This window comes from Amphiura filiformis, chromosome 17 (assembly GCF_039555335.1).
Source record: "Amphiura filiformis chromosome 17, Afil_fr2py, whole genome shotgun sequence".
Taxonomy (NCBI): Eukaryota; Metazoa; Echinodermata; class Ophiuroidea; order Amphilepidida; family Amphiuridae; genus Amphiura; species Amphiura filiformis.
This window is the reverse complement of record NC_092644.1, coordinates 32926362-32949718: the sequence shown is the minus strand read 5'-3', so window position 1 is coordinate 32949718 and position 23357 is coordinate 32926362. Positions and strand designations below refer to the sequence as shown.

Here is a 23357-nt window from a genome sequence, read left to right as displayed (position 1 = left end):
GTAAATGCAAATCTGGTTCCAACGTTTTCAAGTTACCAAAAACATTTTTAAACATTATTGCCCTTAAGGTGGTACCACACCCCTTGATAAATTTGTGACTATTTTTTTTCTCAAAAATAATAACAAAGGTAACAAAGGTTATGTATATTATAGGGGCAATCCAGTTACTACACTGGAATTTCAGTGACTCAAGACAAGCGGTTCATTATTTATGATAAGAAAAGAAGTACTGCTAGAATGTACCTCAATTCATAATATATAATAAACCACTTGTCTTGAAATTTCAGTGAAGTTATTGGATTCCATGCCCTATAAATATTCATAACTTTTGTTACCAGTGTGTAGTTATTTTTTGCGGAAACTGCAAAATTAGTCACAAAATTTATCAGTGAGTGTAGTACCACCTTAAAAAGGCAATAATTCGTAACATATTCAACATTTCTGAGATCTTCCTGAATTTTTTTTCTGAATAGACTAAGTAGGTATACAACACTCTTCAAAATTACCAATTCCTGGCTATACATGTTGCATAATTAGTGAGATAACTAATCAGTTTTAACCTGTTTGTGCTTTATTTCAAATTGTCCATTTCACGCAATGGCATATTTGCTAAAAGCTGTCCATTTACACATATTTTTCATAGTGTTGTATTTTGCAGTTCATAAAAATCATTGTTTTACATAAAATCTGCCGTCGTATGTGTATTTTGCGTAAAAATCGCTGTTTCACATAATATAATGTTGTCGCATTGAATCAGTGTTATTTGCATCATATCTCACAAGTCAGTGCAATTATTGCCATTTCTCATAATGACATAAAGTGAAGCATTTGTGTCTATGAATGGAAGAGTTCATATTTCACCTCATGAAAATATTCTTTCCATTAAACGAATAAAAACATCCAATATTTTGTTTTATATAACTCATTTAAAAATTTTTATCTTCCACTTAATTTTATAAATCACCAGGAAAACAATAAATTACAAAAATATTACAAACTGTATTTATTTTAGAAGCGACATCTAACACCTATAATTGGCGAGTCGAGGTGGTCACCTTTCGTGATATACGCCTGAGTCTGTCAGCGTTGCCATGGTAGCTGCGCGCCAGTGCAATGGAAAATGGACTATTGCACTGGAGCGGAGTGCAATAGTTTTTTTCTATAAATAGCAAAAATATTCAATAGTAATTGACCAATCAAATGATCAGAATTTTTGTACGAGTTATAAATTTGCTTTCAACTGGATGGTACAGAAACAATATACTTTGCAAACACTGCCGTTTTTCTCAAAATACACATTTTGCAAATACCACTATGTGGTATGGCTGACAAATTGTTGGCAGTCAAGTTAGCTTTGATCGATAAGGTGTCATAACCAGTAAGGTGTCGCACACTGCTGCAGCAGCTCCCTCTCAAGAAGTGCATTATGATCAACCTGAATATTATATCTTCACACCATGCCAAAATAGAAATTGGTGTATTTTGGGTTATAAGTGCTTAAAAATGCCAAAAATAAGGTTATTTCACCCTAAATTTATTTTGTTGGCATAAGCCTTTTCGAGATATGGCGGACACAATAGCGCTGCACGAAATGGGTTAAGTCTTTTGAATTTGCCGGGTTTCACCCATATGGAAGACTGCCTTCCTATTGTGTACGCCATATCTCGAAAAGCCTAATTATACACATTATTGCAATCATATATTAAAGTTTATAATAATTTATAGCACTTTGTTCCCGACCTAATAATGTACTCACTATATTGTACTCTAATACTTCCTTACATAAATTACGTATCTTACCATGGGGAAATACTTTGGAACAGATTTTCAAACTTTAAAAAAAGGCACTTAGAATCATATCAAAGAGTCTCTTTTAAGTCACTCAGCCCCATTTTCAAGAATCACAATTTATTATAAATGCTTATGATACATGTACTTATTAACTGGAAATAAACACTTTTATGTACATACATGTACTTATTAACTGGAAATAAACACTTTACTTTATGTACACTGGAAATAAACACTTTTATGTACATACATAAAAGTGTTTATTTCCAGTTAATAAGTACATGTATGTACATAAAAGTGTTTATTTCCAGTTAATAAGTACATGTATCATTTAAGCATGTTGAACAGAGAAACCAACAGGTATCATATAAGAAACACTACAGATTACAAGATTTGTCTAACAAAAATAGAGTTTGCTTACAAAACAGTAAGAACTGTCAGGCCAAAGAAAATGGCATTCTATTGACAAATATGTCAAAACAACTAAATTGGTAAAACTCTTTAGGTCCCAAATTAAAACAAAGCTTTTCAACAACTCTTCCTATACCTTTGTACAGGAGCCAACCGTTGTTAAACCGTGATGAATCCACACTTTTACTGTAAGCGTATCACTGTGACGCGAAAGCGAGACTACGCGTTCTGGCGAGAGCGCGTAAAATTCGTCATGCCTGGAACCTTTGTGCGTATGCCAGCTTACAAGTTGAATTCAGTATTTTTCAGGTAGCGGCTAAACATTGCCGTTTTATTCTGTAGTTTTATTGCTGATATCAAAAGAGAAATCATCGAAGTTTTTGTAAGGCTGAGTGGCAATGATGAACTGACATTCCTCGTAAAATAATCGTGAATTACACCATACGATATTTAGCTTCTTTTCGTTGTTGAAAGGGATTCAATCATGTTTCACCGTTGTTCATCACCGTTTAACAACGGTGAAACATGATTGAATCCCTAAATGTTCACTTAGTACTTTTTAGTTTGTTTTGGTTTTCCATTTTCAAAAAATCACTTAACTGATTTTCTAGCATATATTCAAATCATATGACAGCTTTCTTGTGTGACATACTATAAAGTGAATATGTTATGCAGTCTTAATTGGTTTTACCATGTTCTGCATGTTCTTTACCCATGTTATATGTATGAGTAAGGGTACTGTATGTGTGTATGTGGGCAGGGGGTTTTGTATGTATGTAAATTTTTATATTACTGTAGGTAAATTATGTAACATAGGCCCATATGTGAAGGGGTGTTCGTTTCTGGCCTCTTGGCATTATGAGCATCTCCTCATTCAAATTAATTGTATTTGTTGTTGTTGTTGTATTTTTGAATGAAATAAAGTTTTTGATTGATTAATTGATTTGAATACATACACATAAAAACTATATAGCCTACACTAGCTTCCAGAGAAGTACTGCAGTTTTTGCTCTGATTGCCGCGAGCACCCTATTAATGAGCGACATATCGTCGGCTGCATTACATATGGTGACGGATGTCAAACCCAGGGTGTTTTACATAGTGACTGATGTTGATCGCAAATTTATCAAAAAATGGGCATCGGGAAAACGTTGAGTAGGTAAATTGTATTGGGCATAGATTACAAACTTGCCATTAATGTTCAGCAATTCATGTATCTATTAAAAGTAGACCTTTGAAAGATATTTTTAAAACGTTAAAATGTAGGAATATCGTATATCTCACATATGTAATAGATTGCCAAAGTTATCCGTCACTATGTCTTGCGCAATTATTTTGAGATCTCAACATCCGTCACTATTGATTTTACCGTAAAGTGCAGATCCGTCACCATGTAATTCACCCGACGATATGCAGAGCTTTGTGTTCCCTTCAAGAGCGCTGCTCTGCGCTGACCAACGCTTTGACGTGTATTTGGCTAATCGGATTATCGGTTATGATTGTCAGATGATTGAATCTGCCAATCTGAACCCCACTTGGTGTGTTTACACTGTACACTCTGAAAATGTGACCAAGTGCTGCTCTTCTCTGCCAGTGACTGTAGGATTGCACAAAAAAAATATAAAACATAAAATATAAAATTTATATTACAAATGTTAAACATGTTTAAGGAGAAAAAGCTCAATACGGAGAAAATAAAATATATATGTAAGCGACACCGTAAGCGACACGCAAGAAAGCGACCAGAGCGTTAAACATGTTTAAGGAAAAACGCAAGCAAGCGTATAAAAATCAAGCGCATTAAACATGTTTAAGGAACGCGATAAACGTATGACTCTAAAGTTTGTTCTACATTTCTCTCATTCACCTGAGGAGCCTTCGGGCGAAACGGGCCGTAGTGAACATGGAATAAATTTGTTTCTTTTAATGTTATGTACACGCTCTCCTTCACAGGATCGAGCGCTCTTTTTAATAAAAGAAGAAACACAACTTTATGTAGAACATATAATACATGTACAAATATATTTAAAATATTAAACAAAATAAAATGTACAGCTATAAAAATATTGGAACATTAATTGCACTAGGAAATGGCATGTAGGAAAAACAATGATTTGATTGATGAAATAGATGCTTTTTTACATTGTTTATTTACAATTCCAGAGATGTGGCCTTTTAATTTTATTCTGATATTTACAAAATGAGGTAAACCATAGAAAGTCGCTGTTCATTTCTTCACCTATATTGATGCACGTATCAATCAGTTGATTGTTAATGAGGTTGATGGGCTCAATGTGTTCTCAACATCCCATAGATTCACACAGGCAACGTAACAGGTTGTGACACAGGACCTTCTTCACCTATATTGATGCATGTATCAATCAGTTGGTTGTTAATGAGGTTGATGGGCTCAATGTGTTCTCAACATCCCATAGATTCACACAGGCAACGTAACAGGGTGTGACACAGGACCTTCTTCACCTATATATTGATACACGTATCAATCAGTTGATTGTTAATGAGGTTGATGGGCTCAATGTGTTATCAACATCCCATAGATTCACACAGGCAACGTAACAGGTTGTGACACAGGACCTTCTTCACCTATATTGATGCATGTATCAATCAGTTGTTTGTTAATGAGGTTGATGGGCTCAATGTGTTATCAACATCCCATAGATTCACACAGGCAACGTAACAGGTTGTGACACAGGACCTTCTTCACCTATATTGATGCACGTATCAATCAGTTGGTTGTTAATGAGGTTGATGGGCTCAATGTGTTATCAACATCCCATAGATTCACACAGGCAACGTAACAGGTTGTGACACAGGACCTTCTTCACCTATATTGATGCATGTATCAATCAGTTGTTTGTTAATGAGGTTGATGGGCTCAATGTGTTATCAACATCCCATAGATTCACACAGGCAGCGTAACAGGTTGTGACACAGGACCTTCTTCACCTATATTGATGCACGTATCAATCAGTTGGTTGTTAATGAGGTTGATGGGCTCAATGTATTATCAACATCCCATGGATTCACACAGGCAACGTAACAGGTTGTGACACAGGACCTTCTTCACCTATATTGATGCACGTATCAATCAGTTGGTTGTTAATGAGGTTGATGGGCTCAATGTGTTATCAACATCCCATAGATTCACACTGGCAACGTAACAGGTTGTGACACAGGACCTTCTTCACCTATATATTGATGCATGTATCAATCAGTTGATTGTTAATGAGGTTGATGGGCTCAATGTGTTATCAACATCCCATAGATTCACACAGGCAACGTAACAGGTTGTGACACAGGACCTTCTTCACCTATATTGATGCACGTATCAATCAGTTGATTGTTAATGAGGTTGATGGGCTCAATGTGTTATCAACATCACATAGATTCACACAGGCAACGTAACAGGTTGTGACACAGGACCTTCTTCACCTATATTGATGCACGTGTCAATCAGTTGATTGTTAATGAGGTTTATGGGCTCAATGTGTTATCAACATCCCATAGATTCACACAGGCAACGTATTTGACACAGGACCTTCTTCACCTATATTGATGCACGTATCAATCAGTTGATTCTTAATGAGGTTGATGGGCTCAATGTGTTATCAACATCCCATAGATTCACACAGGCAACGTAACAGGTTGTGACACAGGACCTTCTTCACCTATATTGATGCACGTGTCAATCAGTTGGTTGTTAATGAGGTTGATGGGCTCAATGTGTTATCAACATCCCATAGATTCACACAGGCAACGTAACAGGTTGTGACACAGGACCTTCTTCACCTATATTGATGCACGTGTCAATCAGTTGATTGTTAATGAGGTTTATGGGCTCAATGTGTTATCAACATCCCATAGATTCACACAGGCAACGTAACAGGTTGTGACACAGGACCTTCTTCACCTATATTTATGCACGTATCAATCAGTTGATTGTTAATGAGGTTGATGGGCTCAATGTGTTATCAACATCCCATAGATTCACACAGGCAACGTATTTGACACAGGACCTTCTTCACCTATATTTATGCACGTATCAATCAGTTGATTGTTAATGAGGTTGATGGGCTCAATGTGTTATCAACATCCCATAGATTCACACAGGCAACGTAACAGGTTGTGACACAGGACCTTCTTCACCTATATTGATGCACGTGTCAATCAGTTGATTGTTAATGAGGTTGATGGGCTCAATGTGTTATCAACATCCGATAGATTCACACAGGCAACGTAACAGGTTGTGACACAGGACCTTCTTCACCTATATTGATGCACGTGTCAATCAGTTGATTGTTAATGAGGTTGATGGGCTCAATGTGTTATCAACATCCCATAGATTCACACAGGCAACGTAACAGGTTGTGACACAGGACCTTCTTCACCTAAACTCCTCAACGAAAGTTTGGAAAGTTTTTTCAAGCATCTATATCTCAGATTATTTGTAACCTGTTCATATCATGTTGCATATCAATGGATACCTACATTGCTCCCCTTTACAATGACACTAAATTTGAAACAATCACTTTTTTTACGGCTGAATACACGTCTTGTGAATGCAGTGGGGTCTCAAACCGAATGTGCCAAATTGACCATTATTCTGTGCACCAAGCTGCAATTCCATATCTTCACAATTTGGGACCTAAGGCAATCATCCCAGATGACAAGGTTGCCCCCACAGAGCCAGGGTAGTCAATGACTACCTGCAGAATATGGGAGTAGAGAGAATGGAATGGGTTGCCATCAGCCCAGACTTCAACCCGATTGAACACTTGTGTGACCAGCTTAGACGTGATGTGCGTAACAGAGTAGCCAATGCAACCATATTGAATGACCTGTGACGAATCCTGGTTGAAGAATGGAGTGCCATCCCACAGCAATGTGTGAGCAGGCTTGTGAGCAACATGAGGAGGAGGTGATGGCTGTTCTGGCTGTGTATGGCTTTACCAACCGCTATTGAGGTTAGTGACTAGTGTTGTTTGAGCACAGAATAATGGTCAATTTGGCACATTCTGTTTGAGACCTCACTACATTCACAAGACGTCTACTCAGCCGTGAAAAAAGAGATCGTTTCAAATGTGGTGTCATTGTAAAGGGAAATAATGAAGCTGTCCATTGATATATGCAACATGATATGAAAATGTCACAAATAATTTGAGATATAGATGCTTGAAAAAACTTTCCAAACTTTCGTTGAGGAGTTTATATTGATGCATGTGTCAATCAGTTGGTTGTTAATGAGGTTGATGGGCTCAATGTGTTATCAACATCCCATAGATTCACACAGGCAACGTAACAGGTTGTGACACAGGACCTTCTTCACCTATATTGATACACGTATCAATCAGTTGGTTGTTAATGAGGTTGATGGGCTCAATGTGTTATCAACATCCCATAGATTTACACTCATAAATTACAGCAATACGCAAGCTTGACTAATATTTCGCCGTTGTGTTCAATGTTTTTATCAATGTCAAATTTTGTCACAAATTATTTGTGTAAAAATCAGAATAAAATGAGGGCGTCCTTCGACATGTCCTAAAGAATATTGCTTTAAATTAATGTTAATTGAACTATAACAAGAACTTGCATCGCCACACACTAATGCACCAGTCATCTTTGTATCAGAGGGACATTTTTTTTAAGGATCATACATGCAATACATAAAATATTATAAACATAATGTTTGTAACTCCTCTGAAGAACTAGTGCATTATGCATTGTATTGTGAATCGCAAAAGACCTGTATGGTACGTAGCTTATGGTATGATAATTAATCATTTAATATGGTAAAACATAGGCAACTAAGGTATTTCAGTTCACCAAACTCATATAGGCCTCTCCTGATTGGTTTGTCCCGTCCGTCGATACAATGTTAAATCAATGTTGGTATTAATTTTCTAAAGAAAAATGTTGGCATGTATATTTTTTGATTTTGTATTTTAGTTTGATTTTTCATGGATTATGAATTAAAACAGAGTGTCCATACGTTTATAAATAGCGTATTTTTACAAATAACTAAGTAGTACACAAAATGGACAATCGAATAAATCAAGGAACTTTCCTGATCCAGGTAACTTATAGAGTTAGAATGAAAAAGAGTTAGAATATAGCTGGGAAAACCTATGCATGACAATAAGTAAAAAGAAAGGCCTACTAGTACTAGGCCTGAATAGAAAAGTACAAAAAACAAGAATTATCAATTAATATAGACCTACATAATATAAAATGAAATTATGATTCTTGCGGAATCGTATTATTCTTGGTATCATCTCTATATACCTCAAATAATGTTCAAAGCTGCCAAACAGCGGGGCTTCTCATCACGGCATCATTGATCTATTGGTTCAATGGCTAATTAACAATTCTCGCAGAATCGGATTATAATTATTAACAATATTTAAAAGGGGAGCAAATCCTCAGAATTTGGAGTATATTATAATCTTACCAAACCCGAATGCAATTATTGCATTCAGAATGCATTCGGAATGCATTCGTATCTTACCATTGTGGTAGTGATGTGGCATTTGTGGTATTTTGCATTTGAATGCATTCGAATGCAACAGACCACAACATTTTGTAATCCTTTCGAATGCAATATCTACATATTTGTGGTATTTTTGCATTCGGATCTGACAACTAAGGACTTTAGACTATTCAACAAAAATCTTTGCATTCGTGTTGCATTCGGTTGCATTCTAATCCAACCACAAATGATGATCACATGTTCATCACATGTTTTTTTCAAATTATGCTACAAAAGTGGCAGTTGATATTGGCAGTTATAGTCTCCACTAGCTTCCTGGTTGTATGGATGTGAGCTGCTGGTATTGTGATATTACCACAGGAAATGTTTGGTTTTTTGTGAATAAAATACACACCAAGGCTCTGGACTATATTTAGATCAATGTGCAGTATTAGTATAGGAAATGGTATTAATTACAACAGTACTCCAAGAGGAGAATATTCATGAATCGAACAATTAAGGTAAGCTTATAAGCTTATAAATGGTCATTGTGGCATATAGCTATGGGTTCCTGTTGAAATTTACAGTTTTGTAATATTATGCCACATGTAATCCAGGTGTATCTGTTCTACATGCATGCATATGTACATACGTCTACATAACGTAGTACAAGCAAGTAAGTGAGAATTTAAATTGTACACATACTTTATAGTTCTTTGGGGCTGTGCAATATAATTACGAGCCCTGGTGGGAGGCCCGGGGTGGGAGGGTAAAATGGGGGGGCAAGAAAGTTTTGTCAAGCTGAAAGAGGGGGACGTAAGCAAGAGGGGGAGCAATTTTTGGCACACATTTATGGGGTGCCTTTTGAATAAAACGCTTGGAAACGCTTAAATATGCAAATTTTCCTGCTAGCTGCGCTCGCAACATGTGATGTAGACCATAATAAGGTCTGCACGTTGGGAAAAAAAAATTTGGCATGATGTGCAAGGAGGGGCAAAGATTTTTTGGCAGGCCGAGGGGGGAGGGGACAAGCAATTTTTGGCAGGATGAGAGGGGGGAGCAAGCAATTTTTGGAGCGCTGTTTGGAATTTTACCCCCTGGGGGCTTATAATTATTGCACAGCCCCTTACTAATACATTTCAATTGTATTTTGATTTTGTAGATAATGTACGTACGGCCTCCATGTGTGATTGCCACACAGTGTGCAACGGACGAGGGCTTGGAGGATCACCATACAGTGTTTGCCAATTAAACCTCCCACAGCGGAGGATTGCCACACAGTGTGCGGGAATCCCATCAAGGCTCGGAGGTACACCACACGTGTGCGGCAGACAATTGCCACACAGTGTGCTGGAATCCTTAAGGGCTTGGTGTGTGGCTAACCTCCAACATCGGATCGCCACACAGAATTTCCACATACCAAGACAGCCCTATGTATAATCTTCCATAATTGTTTAATTGTATTTATCATAAATGTGAAAATCATGTGTAAATGAATTGTATTGCAAATGGGATTAATGGGTGGCTCCAGTTGAAATCTACACCTTGTGTGGGAGATCATGGTATATGTCTCTTCCATAGGGGATTTATGGATTTCAACTGGAATCACCCTTTAAAAAAATGTACTTTTATTTCATAATTTTATATGAAGTGAAATAGATAAGAGAATACATGTAGGATCAACAAATATAGTAGATCTTGAGTGTCTTAAAAGCAGGCTTGGGTGATTGTTAAAAATAATAGATATTGATTAATTTTTAAGCAATTATTTTTGATTAATCAAAATATCACCCAAGCCTGCTTTAAAGCATCAAGCAAACGTATGCATGAAACAAGGTAAGCTTTTTCTCAATCTTCCTACATAGGCCTATATGCATAAAACGTTAGTTTCCATCATTTCCCATATTATTCAGTTGCATTCGATGAATGCAACATGAGACTGAATGCAATTATTGTGGTATTAGCATTTGCTCCAAATGCATTCCTAATCCGAATGCATTCCTAATGCATTCGGCGAATGCATTCGAATGCATTCGGAGCTCATTTAAATATTTCGTGCATATTGAGGGCAACTCGAATGCTATTTTGCATTCAGAATGCATTCGACAACAAAAGCTAAGCATGGTGTCCTTATGGTTGTGGTTATATAGGTTGTGGTTGTTAGGATTCATAATGCATTCTACCACAATGCTGCCGAATGCATTCAGAATGCAACAGGAATGTATTCAAGTTTGGTAAGTATTTGCAGCATCCGCAGAAACTCCGATTTTGGAGTTTTTGCATAGCATCCGCAAAAACTCCGAAATTGGAGTAGAAAACATTATTAACAATATTTAGAATGGGCGCAAATCCTCCGATTTTGGAGTTTTGCGGCGTCCGCAGAAACTCCGATTTTTATTGATTTTTATTTAGCATTCTGGTTCATTGTTATATGTTTTGAAAAAATCATAAACTATTGAAGCTAGCATTTGTTTGTTATGCTGCTTGTGTGTTGCTTTGATGAGTAATTGAACTTTAGAATCATTCCTAATAATAATCTTATGGGATCCGGTGTCAGGAATGGTCTCGCCAATAGCCCAAAGGCAATCCTTTACTAGATCACTGCACTGATTGTCAATGGTGGCATCAATCCACAAGGTTTCTAACTTGGTCAAGCGATACAAATCTTTAAAAACAACATGAACACCACCATTTCCTATATCATTGCCCCTGATGCCAAGGCAAGCGAGATTTGACATAAAAGTAAACCTGTTAGCAAGTTCAATGATACCTTGGTCTGGAATATGTGCACTTAGCAAATCCAAACTACTCAACTTGGTGCAATACTGTAGTTGGTGGGCAAGAGGCACAATAGCCATCCCTATATTATTACGTGACAAATCCAGACTCTCCAGATTGGATGCCTTAGGAAGGAATTCACTCAACAATGTGATGTGATCTTCCTTCAGGCTGGCACTCTCAAGGTCAAGTGTTTGCAGGTGAGGTGTCATAATGTGACCAATGTGTCCTATTGCCTCAGCAACATGATTGTCACTCAATATCAGGTGTTCAAGTTTGCTTTGTATTGCATCTAATATAGACATCACATCACCTGGATGCATTTCATTTGAGAGCAGGATAAGTGTTTTGAGCATATTTGTCTTGGACAGTAAATGTGCCATGTGAGTGATGTTAAAAGTTACAATGCTGAATTTGATGTGGATATAGTGTGGACAGTATGGGTATAAGGATAAAGCATGCACAATGGCATGTACACTTAGATGCCTATTATTAACGTCTGAAGGTGATATGGCTATTTTGGTACATTTTGGTAGGGTAGACAGTTTTTCTCCAAGACACTTGCTCTGCTCTACTGGTAAAGCCTGACTATCAGTATTATCAAAATGAATATTCACTTCCTGTACATCCGGCATGCATTTTAATGTATCTGTAATTATATCCAGTGAGGCAACAGGATATTCTCTAAAGCGAACTGATTTGATTATGGCCAGTAATGACAACCCATGTGCAGACTTGACAAAATTGTGAAATATGGACATTGTCTTCGGAGGCTTACCATACACTTCCAATATACCCTGTGAAAAGAGGGATATCACTGCCTGATCAGGGAATAACATTACTTTTGGTGATTGTTGCTGGTCTTCAGCAGAAAGCATTGTATAATCTGCACTTACATGCTCATATTGTAGATTTGTTTGTAGCCTGCTTGATGAGTTGTCATCACTTGGGGTAATTTGACTTTCATACAACAAATTGAGAATTGGGGACAACTCAATTTCCTTCTCTCTATAATAACCAACTTGAGCACAATGAGTATCAGCCATGCTAACAGAGCATTGAAACACATGTATAGCATGGTGAATAACATTCATTTTTCCTGCCTTGTTAACTAGACCACAACAAAACTTGAGTAATTCAAGTTTACTTAACAATACATCCCATGTGCGTATTTGCTTCAATATACTTTGAAACTGATCAGGGTTGGTATCAAACAAGCTTGCCCAGTATTTTGCTGCACAATACTCTTGGAAAGATTTGTGAAGGAATGTTACATGACTAATCATATGAAGTTTTGATCTTAATCGCTCACGTGTAAGCAAACCTGTTTGACATCCCAATTCAAATTGTGACTGACTAAAATCTTTTCAGAGAAAACAAGTCTTTCATATTTAATATTTCCTTCTGGACAGAGTCCTGCAAACGCTGTTTGACCAAGTTCAGAAATGGCTTTGTTGAACTCTGTATCATTATCTTGTTTGTCTTGTTTGATACAATAATTCCTCCACAAATAGAGAGCAAATTCTTGATACAACTCTGATTGTGTATCTGGTAACTTTTGCTCATCTTCCCAAAGAAGACACATCAACATCAGTATCACTGGTATGGTTGATAAGGAAGTGAGAATTTCAGATTCTGTCAACCTGTTGCTCAGCCCTTCCACCATCTCAGTGTTGCCTTTAAAGAACTTTTTTCATGTACAATGTTACATTATCAGGAGAAAATCCAGTGAGGTTCACAGAGACATAGTGCGATTGATATTTACCTAATTGCTTGTGAGGACGAGTTGACAATATAACACGACAATCACGTAGCACATGAAAATGTACAATTTTGTCGATGTCATTTTCTTTGTCTGTGTTAAATGTATCATGACCATACTCATCAAATCCATCGAGGAGGATAATAACATTACTAGGGTGTTTTTCAATAAAGGTTTGTAATTTCTCTTTTGATATAGTTGTAGCTTCGGCCAGGATCTGGTTAAAAATCGCATCAACAAGACTAGGCCTACTGTCTCTATGAACCTCACGTAGAGCTATGGTGAAAACAAGATCAAATCTGAAAAGTGGAGAGTCAGACTTTTGTTGCGCCCAACTATATGCCAGCTTGGCTAACAAAGTTGACTTTCCACTCCCCGCAACACCTTTTACTAATACCCTTGATGCAGGCAAGCCCTGGGTTGTGGTAAGAGTAACAAGATCTTCATTGTGTTGAAGTAGTGTTGTATCTCTACCCTTCTTCTCTTCTAATTCAAGGCTAACATAGATTTCATCCATATCCCGGGATTCGTCGCACCAAGGTAGGAGTTGGACCTTGCCCATCTGATGCTTGTAGAATTTGATAAGTTCGTTTTTGCAGTCTTCCAAATCAAACTGACATGATCCTCCTGTCAAACATATTTAAATGAAAAAAGAAAAGATAGTTTGTATATGACAATGTATGATATAATCGATTCTTTGTATATTGCTCTGATAATAAAATACTAAACCGCCGCGGGCCCGATGCGAACGTTGTCTCATTTGCTCTCGAATCACGAAAATGCCATTGGCTACATAAAGAAATCAGGCCGATTTTCACTACATGAGCTTCTGCTGAATCTTCTTCTTCTTAGCGTGTCCACGGCACAAGATTAAATGTGTTTCAGCCAGTGCTGCACACATTTTTCAGCATTCTCATTGTAAACTGCTAAGTCAGCAGTTGTGCATGTTTGCTCCAGTTGAGGGCAACACAGTAAGTGATCCATTGTTTGTGGTTCTGTTCCACAATCGCAGGTTACATCTGTATTCTTTCGAATGAAATGAAAATATCCAATCAAAACCTCACTAAGATTTTGAAATTATATATATTCTTCTTACAAATTCCGTTCTCAAAATGTGTTTTGAAGCTTCCCTTTCTCCGGACAGGTCGTGTAAAGTTGCGAAATCACATTTCTTTACAGGGACAAGGAGCAAAAATTAGGGTAAATCCTGCAGAATCCGAAACTCAAACTCCTCTCGTGGTCTGTATATGTAGTGTAATTTGTATGTTATTCTTATAGTACAAATTTTTCCCAAAAAGCATTGCGAAAATTTGTAGCTGCTTAAGAAGTATTTGTAAAAACAGTTCTGATTGGTCAAATAATTTTTCCGGACCATTGAATAATGTGAAATAAAATCCAATGGGTATGCGTGTTATAAAGGTCAGTCAAGAACCCATTAACATGACGTCACCGACGATATCCCGGAAGTGTTGCTTGGGCGATCAGCTGATCGAAAAGAGGTACTTCGTATTATTGCGTTTTATTTTGACATTTCCTTGCATTCAGAAAGCGAGTTTTAGTTGTGCATATAATTTATATTACACTGGAAGTCATTTGCAGGCTCAACATATTGGAGAATCAACGAAAACTCATTTTATTTAGTCCGTGTATATGCTCCCAACTGACTGAATCTTTGTTACTCTTCTTTTTCGCAATATATACTACTCGAGCGCTATGCACTCGCGATATAGGGGTGGTTCATGGATCCGGTTCATAGAATGATGACAAGTTTATGCCTATAATACTGTTTTCGGCAGGGAAATTGTTGATATTTTGTAATAAAAGTTTGACACAAACATTAAAGCAAATCAACACATATTTTGTGATATTGATTGAGTTCATTTTTATCTCCTAAGACTCCTATTGAGTTTAGTTTACCCATGCACAACAATGGAGTGGCCGAAATTAAAAGTCCTGTGTGTGATCATGCATTATTAATTAGGCCATCATCTCAAGAGAAGTGACAGTGAAATGTGTACATGTACATAGAACTTTGCACTGTATACCACTATGATGAGGCTTATTAGTTGATGAGACAAAACTGCCTGAACGTTTCCATATCATAGGCAGCTATATAAATTCATATTTTTAAAAAGCTCATAATATTTGACATATTTAGCATTGAAATATATATTTATATACATGTATGTGTTATTAAAGGATTACAGCTATAGGCGTGGTTGCTCTATATGAAGATGATAATGAGAACTCAATTGTCAAAATTGCCTCCTTTGGCATGAAGTGTATCATATATTAAACTTTCTAAGACACTGGGTCAATTAAAACAAATCTAAAATCTTTATCATCTTCTTAAAGGAGTATTTCGTGATCCTAGCATCCTCTTTTTATGACATTTTTCAGTAGATATCCACGTAAAAAGCTTATTCCCAAAATTTCAGAACGAAATTCAAATTTCACGATATCTTTGCTAAACGAATTAATCTGCAATAAATTTTTTGTACATAAACATTATGTACCCAGAGGTTTCCAGTGATATAAAAATCTCAACTTTTTTTGAGAAAAGTGGGGGGATGATGCTGTGGATCACAAAATGCCCTTTTAAATTAGGTATTATACCACGTAAAACAGGTTCTAATGTATTCGACACGTTTACTTTTATGTATTGTAAATCAATTATTTGGAAATCAATTTAATGCTGTGTGTCAGATGCGAGGTTGTGTGTTATATTTACTAGCAATCTATTAAATTTATAGGAGGTGCAACAATTTTCAGGCATTTCTTTGCTTTCAGTTGCACCTCCCCCATCTGTTTTTGCTGTGTTTATTTGTTATTTTGTTGAGTTATTATGATGGAAAAATTCTAGTGAGATCCAATGGCCCCAAGGGGTTGTCACTTCCCAAGAAAACTTGGGGCTCCCCCCGGAAAAATGTTCCTGGTGCTGTGATTTGCTCTAAAGTACATTGATGATTTCATAAATAGCTGCTATATATTTCTTGTTCTTGATCTGTAAAGTGCAACAGTGTAATAGAGTGATGAAGACACTATATACAAAATAAAAAATTCAATTTAGCCTGCATATATGAGTTTTCTTGTATGAAATAGTATGTCTTACTCCCACATGTACAGGTAGAGATTATTGTGAAAGGAACCGCCCTTTTTCATTTTCTTTACCTTTCATCCTCCATTTATCTTCCAGCCTCTCCCTTGCATCCTTATTTCCACACTCCTCCAAAGCACAAAGAACTCTTTCTTGTGTAGCTTGCTGACCATTCCTCTGACGCCATGTTTCAAGGACTCTCCTTGCTTTCAAGTCTACATCTGATGTACCTGCCTTAATCTCTGCTTTGTCTATTACTCTACTTGGAAGATCTAGAGCATAGAACAAGTTGCGTAAATCGTCAGGCCCCAGCAGGTTGATGATATCAGAGATACATCTATCTGATATCTGAATTTCTGCAATGAAAAATAAAGAACGTCTTTACCTACAAGTAGGATGTCAATAATTGCATTACATTTCACTAATTAGTTATGAAGCATGCCACAGGTGAAATATTGGTCATTGCTTAGAAGACAACAATTACAAGGCTTCATTTAGAGTCTGATTGTATCAAACTTGTGACATGACAAAATGTTATTTCTCTACTTGTGACTTTTGATATTATGCATTATCTTGCTATATTCAAAGTATCCATAATTATACATGATACATTGTCATGTGACACGCAGTGACAATATATGTGCAAATGATTTAAAAAATGACAAAATTGCACAAATTAACGTAACAAAGATTGCCTAAGATTATTTTAGGTTTTGTGTAATTATACCCGCATACAGAGCATGCAGGGTATCTTCCCATCCTGTGGTTTCTTCTCCTCCTCATCCTCCATCTTCTCCTATCAAACACATCCTTTGGTCAAGGCTAGCGCTAAAACTACAAGGGCCTCAGGGCTCATATGTGGTACACTTATGGGCCCTCCCCCGTAGATGTGCCTTTTGCCCATCTCGACCCCAGAGGTCACGGGCCCCAGGGGTCCAAATGTAAAAACACAAACCATGCTGTTTCTCATCAGATGAAGCAGCCTCAGGGCCCTGAGTTGGTACACTGATAGCCTTATGGGGTACTCTATAAATACAAGTATACATGAGCCCCATTTGTTATATATTATGGGCCCCCCGGGCTCCAAATGTTAAAATAAGGGGCAACAAATTGACAAGGCTAGCTCTAAAGCTACAAAGACACTAGGGCTCATTTGTGGCACATGTATAAGCCCTAAATTGCAGATGTGCCTTTTGCCCATTTTGGCCCTAGATGTTCAAGGCTAGGGGCCCCAGAGGCTCAAATGTTAAAACAAAGGGCCGACCGTTTCTCAGCAAATAAAGCAGCTACAGCAGGGGTCCGCAAATACCGTGGCTTCCCGAGTGGCACGCGGCGCCGTTTAGATTTTTAAAACAAATAAAAAAATAAAAAATAATTAATAAATTCCCATGTTCTCCTTGTAAAGACAAAAACTCGATAGATTCACAGGGGGAGCACCGCGATGGCTGCTTCGCATCCATTGCGTGGCGCTTTGCAGTTTTCTTTTATTTCATGCGGCGCTTCAACAAATCTAATTGAGGAAGCCTGCTCTCTAAATTCCTAAGATTTAAAAATAAGTCTAAGAGACTTGTTAGAATGACAAAACCTTTCAGAGACTTAAAATTCAAATCTTTATTAGAGTAAAATTTAAATCCATTAGATTTGAATTTTAAGTCTTTTCAAGGTTTTGTCCTTCTAATAAGTCCCTGGAATTTAGAGAGTGAGCTACAGGGTTCAGACTTGGTACACTAAATGGTCTATATTTTTAAAGGTAAGCATAGGCTCATGTGAATCTTTATTATGCAACTTCACAAAAGTTTGTATAACTTGTCCACATTTTATTTTGTATTGTGTACATTGTTACCCACATTAGTATCTTGGAAACCTTGTAGTGAGTAGTTGAAAAATTATCAGTTCTTTTGCAAAATGTTCTGTGAACATTCAAAACACTGTATTTTCAATATCATGAATATCATTATCATATCAAACATAACACCTGCTATCTTATAGCCCCGCTTATACGCCATAGAAGTGATGTCATAATCGGATTTACTACCATAGCAGTAGATGAATAAAATTTTTGAATAGATCGCCCTGCACTACAAGCAGATTACACTAATCACCTGAGTATGTCAGCAAACATAGATTGAATACAATACCGCTCTTTTCAAAGATACTAATCTTACAGGTGCGAGTGATCATCCTTTCTTTGATATCTATGATTTAATGCATTGGTACTGCGTGAATGTTGTAGTGCTGGGCGATATAGTCAAAATTGTATTCATCTATTGCTATGGTAGTTAATCCGATTAACTACATCACTTCTACGGCGTTGTGTCAGTAGATACCACAATCATAACACAATATCACAATAATCACAATATGTAGCTAATGTTATCTTCAGTAGATAGCTATAACAGGTCGCATTAAACACCTCAAATAAAGAAAGTCCGTAGTTATGTAACTCACTCGTCCTACACCAATGATCTTGTTATGACAAGTTGATTGATAAGGGCGTATGCAAAATCTTGTTAGCTCCAATTTGATACCAAACACCATTAATATGAAAGTTGGTGCATTTTCAAAAGTTGCAAATCAAAACGATGCACACGGTTGAAATTGCTAAGTTTGGTCAAACGTGCTTGCCCGCGAAGGGCCCCTGTCAGACCTCTGGGCCCCTGCTGACTATCCCAAGAGCTATCCCACCATCAACTGTTTTAATGCCATCTATGTACATTACTATATGTTTTTATTTGGATAGCTTAAGGGATCTAAAATGAGCGTTTATTGCGTTTCGACAGTATTTTTTGTGGGACATGAGAGCACCTCAGACCTATCCAATTGCATTCTGAATACTGAAGCATGTCTTTCTGATATCAAATAATTTTCATTTTTGAAAATCACAATATAATACAAATTTTATGACAAATTATACAAATTTGATATTTGTCAAATTTTTGATATATTACAGTACTCGAAGTAAATTATATAAATCTAATGACATATTCTTAAAGTGTATGTAGCAGGGAGGAAAAGCCGACGGTCAATTGAAAATTTTGACCTTTCATATTGAAGATATGGATTTTTTTCCCAAAAGACCTAATTTTTTTGGTGTTTTGGGAAAAAAATCCATATCTTCAATACGAAAGTTCAAAATTTTCAATTGATCGTCGGACTTTTCATCCCACCTACATACACTTTAAGTATAAATCATCAGATTTATAAAGTTTACTTCAAGTACTGTTAAATATCAAAATATCAATTTTAATGATTTGCCATAAAATGTGTATTAAATTGCGAATTTCAAAAATCAAAATTATTTGATATCAGAATGACATTCTTTGTATTCAGAATGCAATTCGATATGTCTGATGTGCTTTAATGTCCCACAATAAATACTGTCCAAACGTTCATACCCCAGCCCTTAACATAGTCTTTAGGGAATTTCCGAGTGAGAATTTTAAGCAGCATCCATATATTGATTTAATGCAACTCTACAGAGTTTTGGAACAATTTTGTGATATTTGTAATATTTTAAAGATACATTAATGCATCTGTTGCTGTTAGTTTGATTTTACACAATTTTCATTTTGATAAGCAATCTGGTAGGTGGAATATGCTGAGTATAAAGGAGGGTCCAGATTATTTATTGAAACTAAGAACAAACCTGTCCTGGACTTAGCCAAGATCATCACAGAGGAATTTAGTAATAGATAAATATCATGTGCACATGCATGAGTTTCAAAGCTTCAATGATTAGTGCAATAATTGGTTATCCTGAGGGTAGGTAGCATGTACATGTAGGACCCGGATGTAGGATAACAATATTTCCAACTTACCATCCCACCTCCTCTTTTTACTGTCTGGTTCTTGTGAAGACTGTGCCATGGTTTCTTCTCATGTTAAAAAGTCTCTGCAAGAGTATTGATAAACAATTGATTATGTTGATTTTAGCCCGGGATTTTAGTGCACTGAATAACTTTTGAATTTGAGTTTATTTGAAAGTGGCTTGCAAATAGATTTGTATTCAACAATAGAAAACTTAAACAATAGAAACAAAATGTATTGGCTGAGGACAAGGTATTCCCAGCAAATACAAAACGTTTTCGACATCATTCACAAAACTAGGTTAGAAAAGGTTGCCAGAAAACGTTTAAATGTTGGGTTATATATAAAGGGTATATAAAGGGTATAAAACGTTTTCATAATATTCAAAAACATTTTATGATAACTTACTGCAAATATTCTAACATAATGTTATTTAAGGGGGTACTACACCCCTCGATAAATTTGTGTCTATTTTTGCATTTTTCTCAAAAACTAAAAACACATTGGTAACAAAAGTTATGTATATTATAGGGGCAAGGAATCCAATTACTACACTGGAATTTCAGTGACCCAAGACAAGCGGTTCGTTATTTATGATAAGAAAAGAGGTACCGCTAGAACTAGAATGTACCTCATATCCTATCATATATACTGAACTGCTTGGCTTGAGTCACTGAAATGTCAGTTGGATTCCTTGCCCCAATAATATACATAACTTTTGTTACCAGTGTGTTATTATGTTTTGAGAAAAATGCAAAAATAGTCACAAATTTACCACAGGGGTGTAGTACCCCCTTAAGTGTTGACAAATTATTTGGAAATATAATTATGCAAAATATATTTTACAATAACATTTCAAAAACATTTTACAAATATTTTGTGTGTTTTCATACAAAACATTTTAACAACGTTTTCATGACCTTTATATAACCCAACATTTAATGTTATTAAAATGTTTTTACCAAAAGCCCAAAATATAACCTGTATGACGTTTTAAAAACGTTTTGTGTTTGCTGGGATTAGACTATGTTCATTCGAGACAATCAAACCAGTCAATTCACAGTTTTACAGTTAAGATGAAACTGTGTATCTTAAATTTGAAGATGTTTTGTATTGAGAGATGTATATATATGTAATACTGAGGAAGTGTCTCAAAACTTAATGCTTCACAGGACGTGTCTTGGATTGTGATTTCAGGCAAGACACATGATTCTATATCTTGTGTTCTCTATGTCTTATTGCCAGACACTGTTGCTGAGACACAATGTTTACATGGTAGGCACGTTTCTATTCAACATCCATTATGCAACAACAGCCATTACACAGGCCAAGAAAACATATATTTAATTCCAAGAGTATCTGTTCATATAACAGTCCTTGATTTGGCACTTATTTGCTATAAAATTTTTATGTTGGGAATACACTAGTGAGCATATCACTTACATGTGGTCTATATTTAGTTATATACACATATCAACTTGGTTATTTAAAACAAATATTGATGTATTTTTTAGCCGAATAGGAAACTTATGTTATATGAAGACATGACAATTATTAATTTTCACAATAACCTTGACACAAGATATGCAATTGTCAGAAAATCAACCATGACAATGGAATAACTAAATAAATAGTGAATGGTTTATGCTACATGTACGTGCAGAAGTTATACTTGGCCAAGTTTATGCGAGCTGTGGTCCTTGTAATCATGATAATACCAAGCCATGCTCTTTGAACATTGGAAGAATGAGAATATCAATATAATCTAATCAAATGACATACATAGATTCAATAATTACCAGCAATAATAATGAAATAAAATTGATCAAATATCAGTTTTAATAATGAGTAAAAAGGTATTTATTTTGTAGTTCTCTTTATGACTCACAATTACTGTGGGACCAAATGTCTAAAGGAGATTATACAACACCAGGCATCATTTAAAAGTAACAAGTAAACGTCATTTGAAATCTGAAAGTCAACACTTACCTAGATTTAGGTTTCCAAGCGATAGCAAAAATCCTCCTTTTTATGGCCACTGCAATTCAGAGTAGCAAGTATGAAATCAACAAATAGAATAGTATCATCCCATCAGTTGGGACATGCACAGTTCACAGGTCATGTATTTGAGGTGGGTACTCTAGGTACACGGAAATATATATACGCTGAAAGGACCCAGTGAACTTGAAAAAATTTCAAAGGCAAGTAATTATTTTCAACCTATTGTCACAAGAGGTCTCACTGTCAGCTCACTGAATCTCTCAGAGTAGAATCTCTTTGAATATTTCAACACACGACAATGGTTGATCATTATATAGGTAAATAATGATATCACTATTTATTTTAAAAGTGGGTTTTGTTATAATTAGGGACCGTTCACCAACACTTGTAAGGGGGGGCCTGATGCAAAAAGGGGGGCCCTGAAAATTTTTGACCCTCCAAGGGGGGGGGGGCTGAAAAAATTACCACAAATTTTCCTGGAAAAATTAAGTTTAATGCTTCATTTTCATGTAAAAAAGGGGGCCCTGAAATTTTTGAGGTCTGAAAAGGGGGGCCCCAAAAATGTTCGTGATGAAATTTTTTTTGGCATCAGGCCCCCCTTACAAGTGTTTGTGAACGGTCAATTATGGCATATTGAAGGTGTCATGTTTTTAAGGAAAGGAAATAGCATTCAATTTAAAAACATGTCTGCTATTTTGTTGATATTGCTAAAAAGTGACATTTCCCTGAAACGAAATTGCACGAAAATAATTATACAGTTTTTGACCTAATTAGTGTCTTTCCTTAATAATTAGCGTCTTGAAATGTTGCTTACATTGATTTTGTTTAAGCACCTCCTTTTGTTTTCTGTCTTGACATAAAATTGGTCAAAACTCAAAATTAAATCACAGAAAAATAATTTGGGAATCAAGTGTCATTGGATGAAACATTTTTATCTTTCTATCTTTTTAAAATTTAAAATTAAAGTATTATGTTGCACTAAAAACGTCCACTTTGAAATGTATAACACAGTAAATGATAAGCGCCCTCAACACATAATTTACTTACAAGCACCCGGCCCCGGGGCACTAATTAGTTTGAATATAGAAATCCACAAATGGATATCGTCAGCCTACACTCTTAATTTTTTTTACAGAACTTTTGCAATTTTTTGAGCGGTAAAGTGGAAACCGTAAGAAGTTTTGTCAATTTAAACGATAAATTGTGTAAAATAAAAAAAA

The 23357-nt window shown here is 36.1% G+C and overlaps 1 protein-coding gene across 1 annotated transcript; it reads right to left on the bottom strand.

Annotated features, from left to right (window-relative positions):
- Positions 1 to 10935: 10935 nt before the first annotated feature.
- On the bottom strand, positions 10936 to 22198 carry LOC140137156 (uncharacterized). Its single transcript, XM_072158810.1, is given in 6 exon segments — positions 10936 to 12833; positions 12869 to 13153; positions 13155 to 13859; positions 16404 to 16685; positions 20148 to 20221; positions 22126 to 22198. Coding segments are annotated over 5 exon segments (3054 nt in total). The 5' UTR covers positions 20197 to 20221; positions 22126 to 22198; the 3' UTR covers positions 10936 to 11100.
- Positions 22199 to 23357: the final 1159 nt, after the last annotated feature.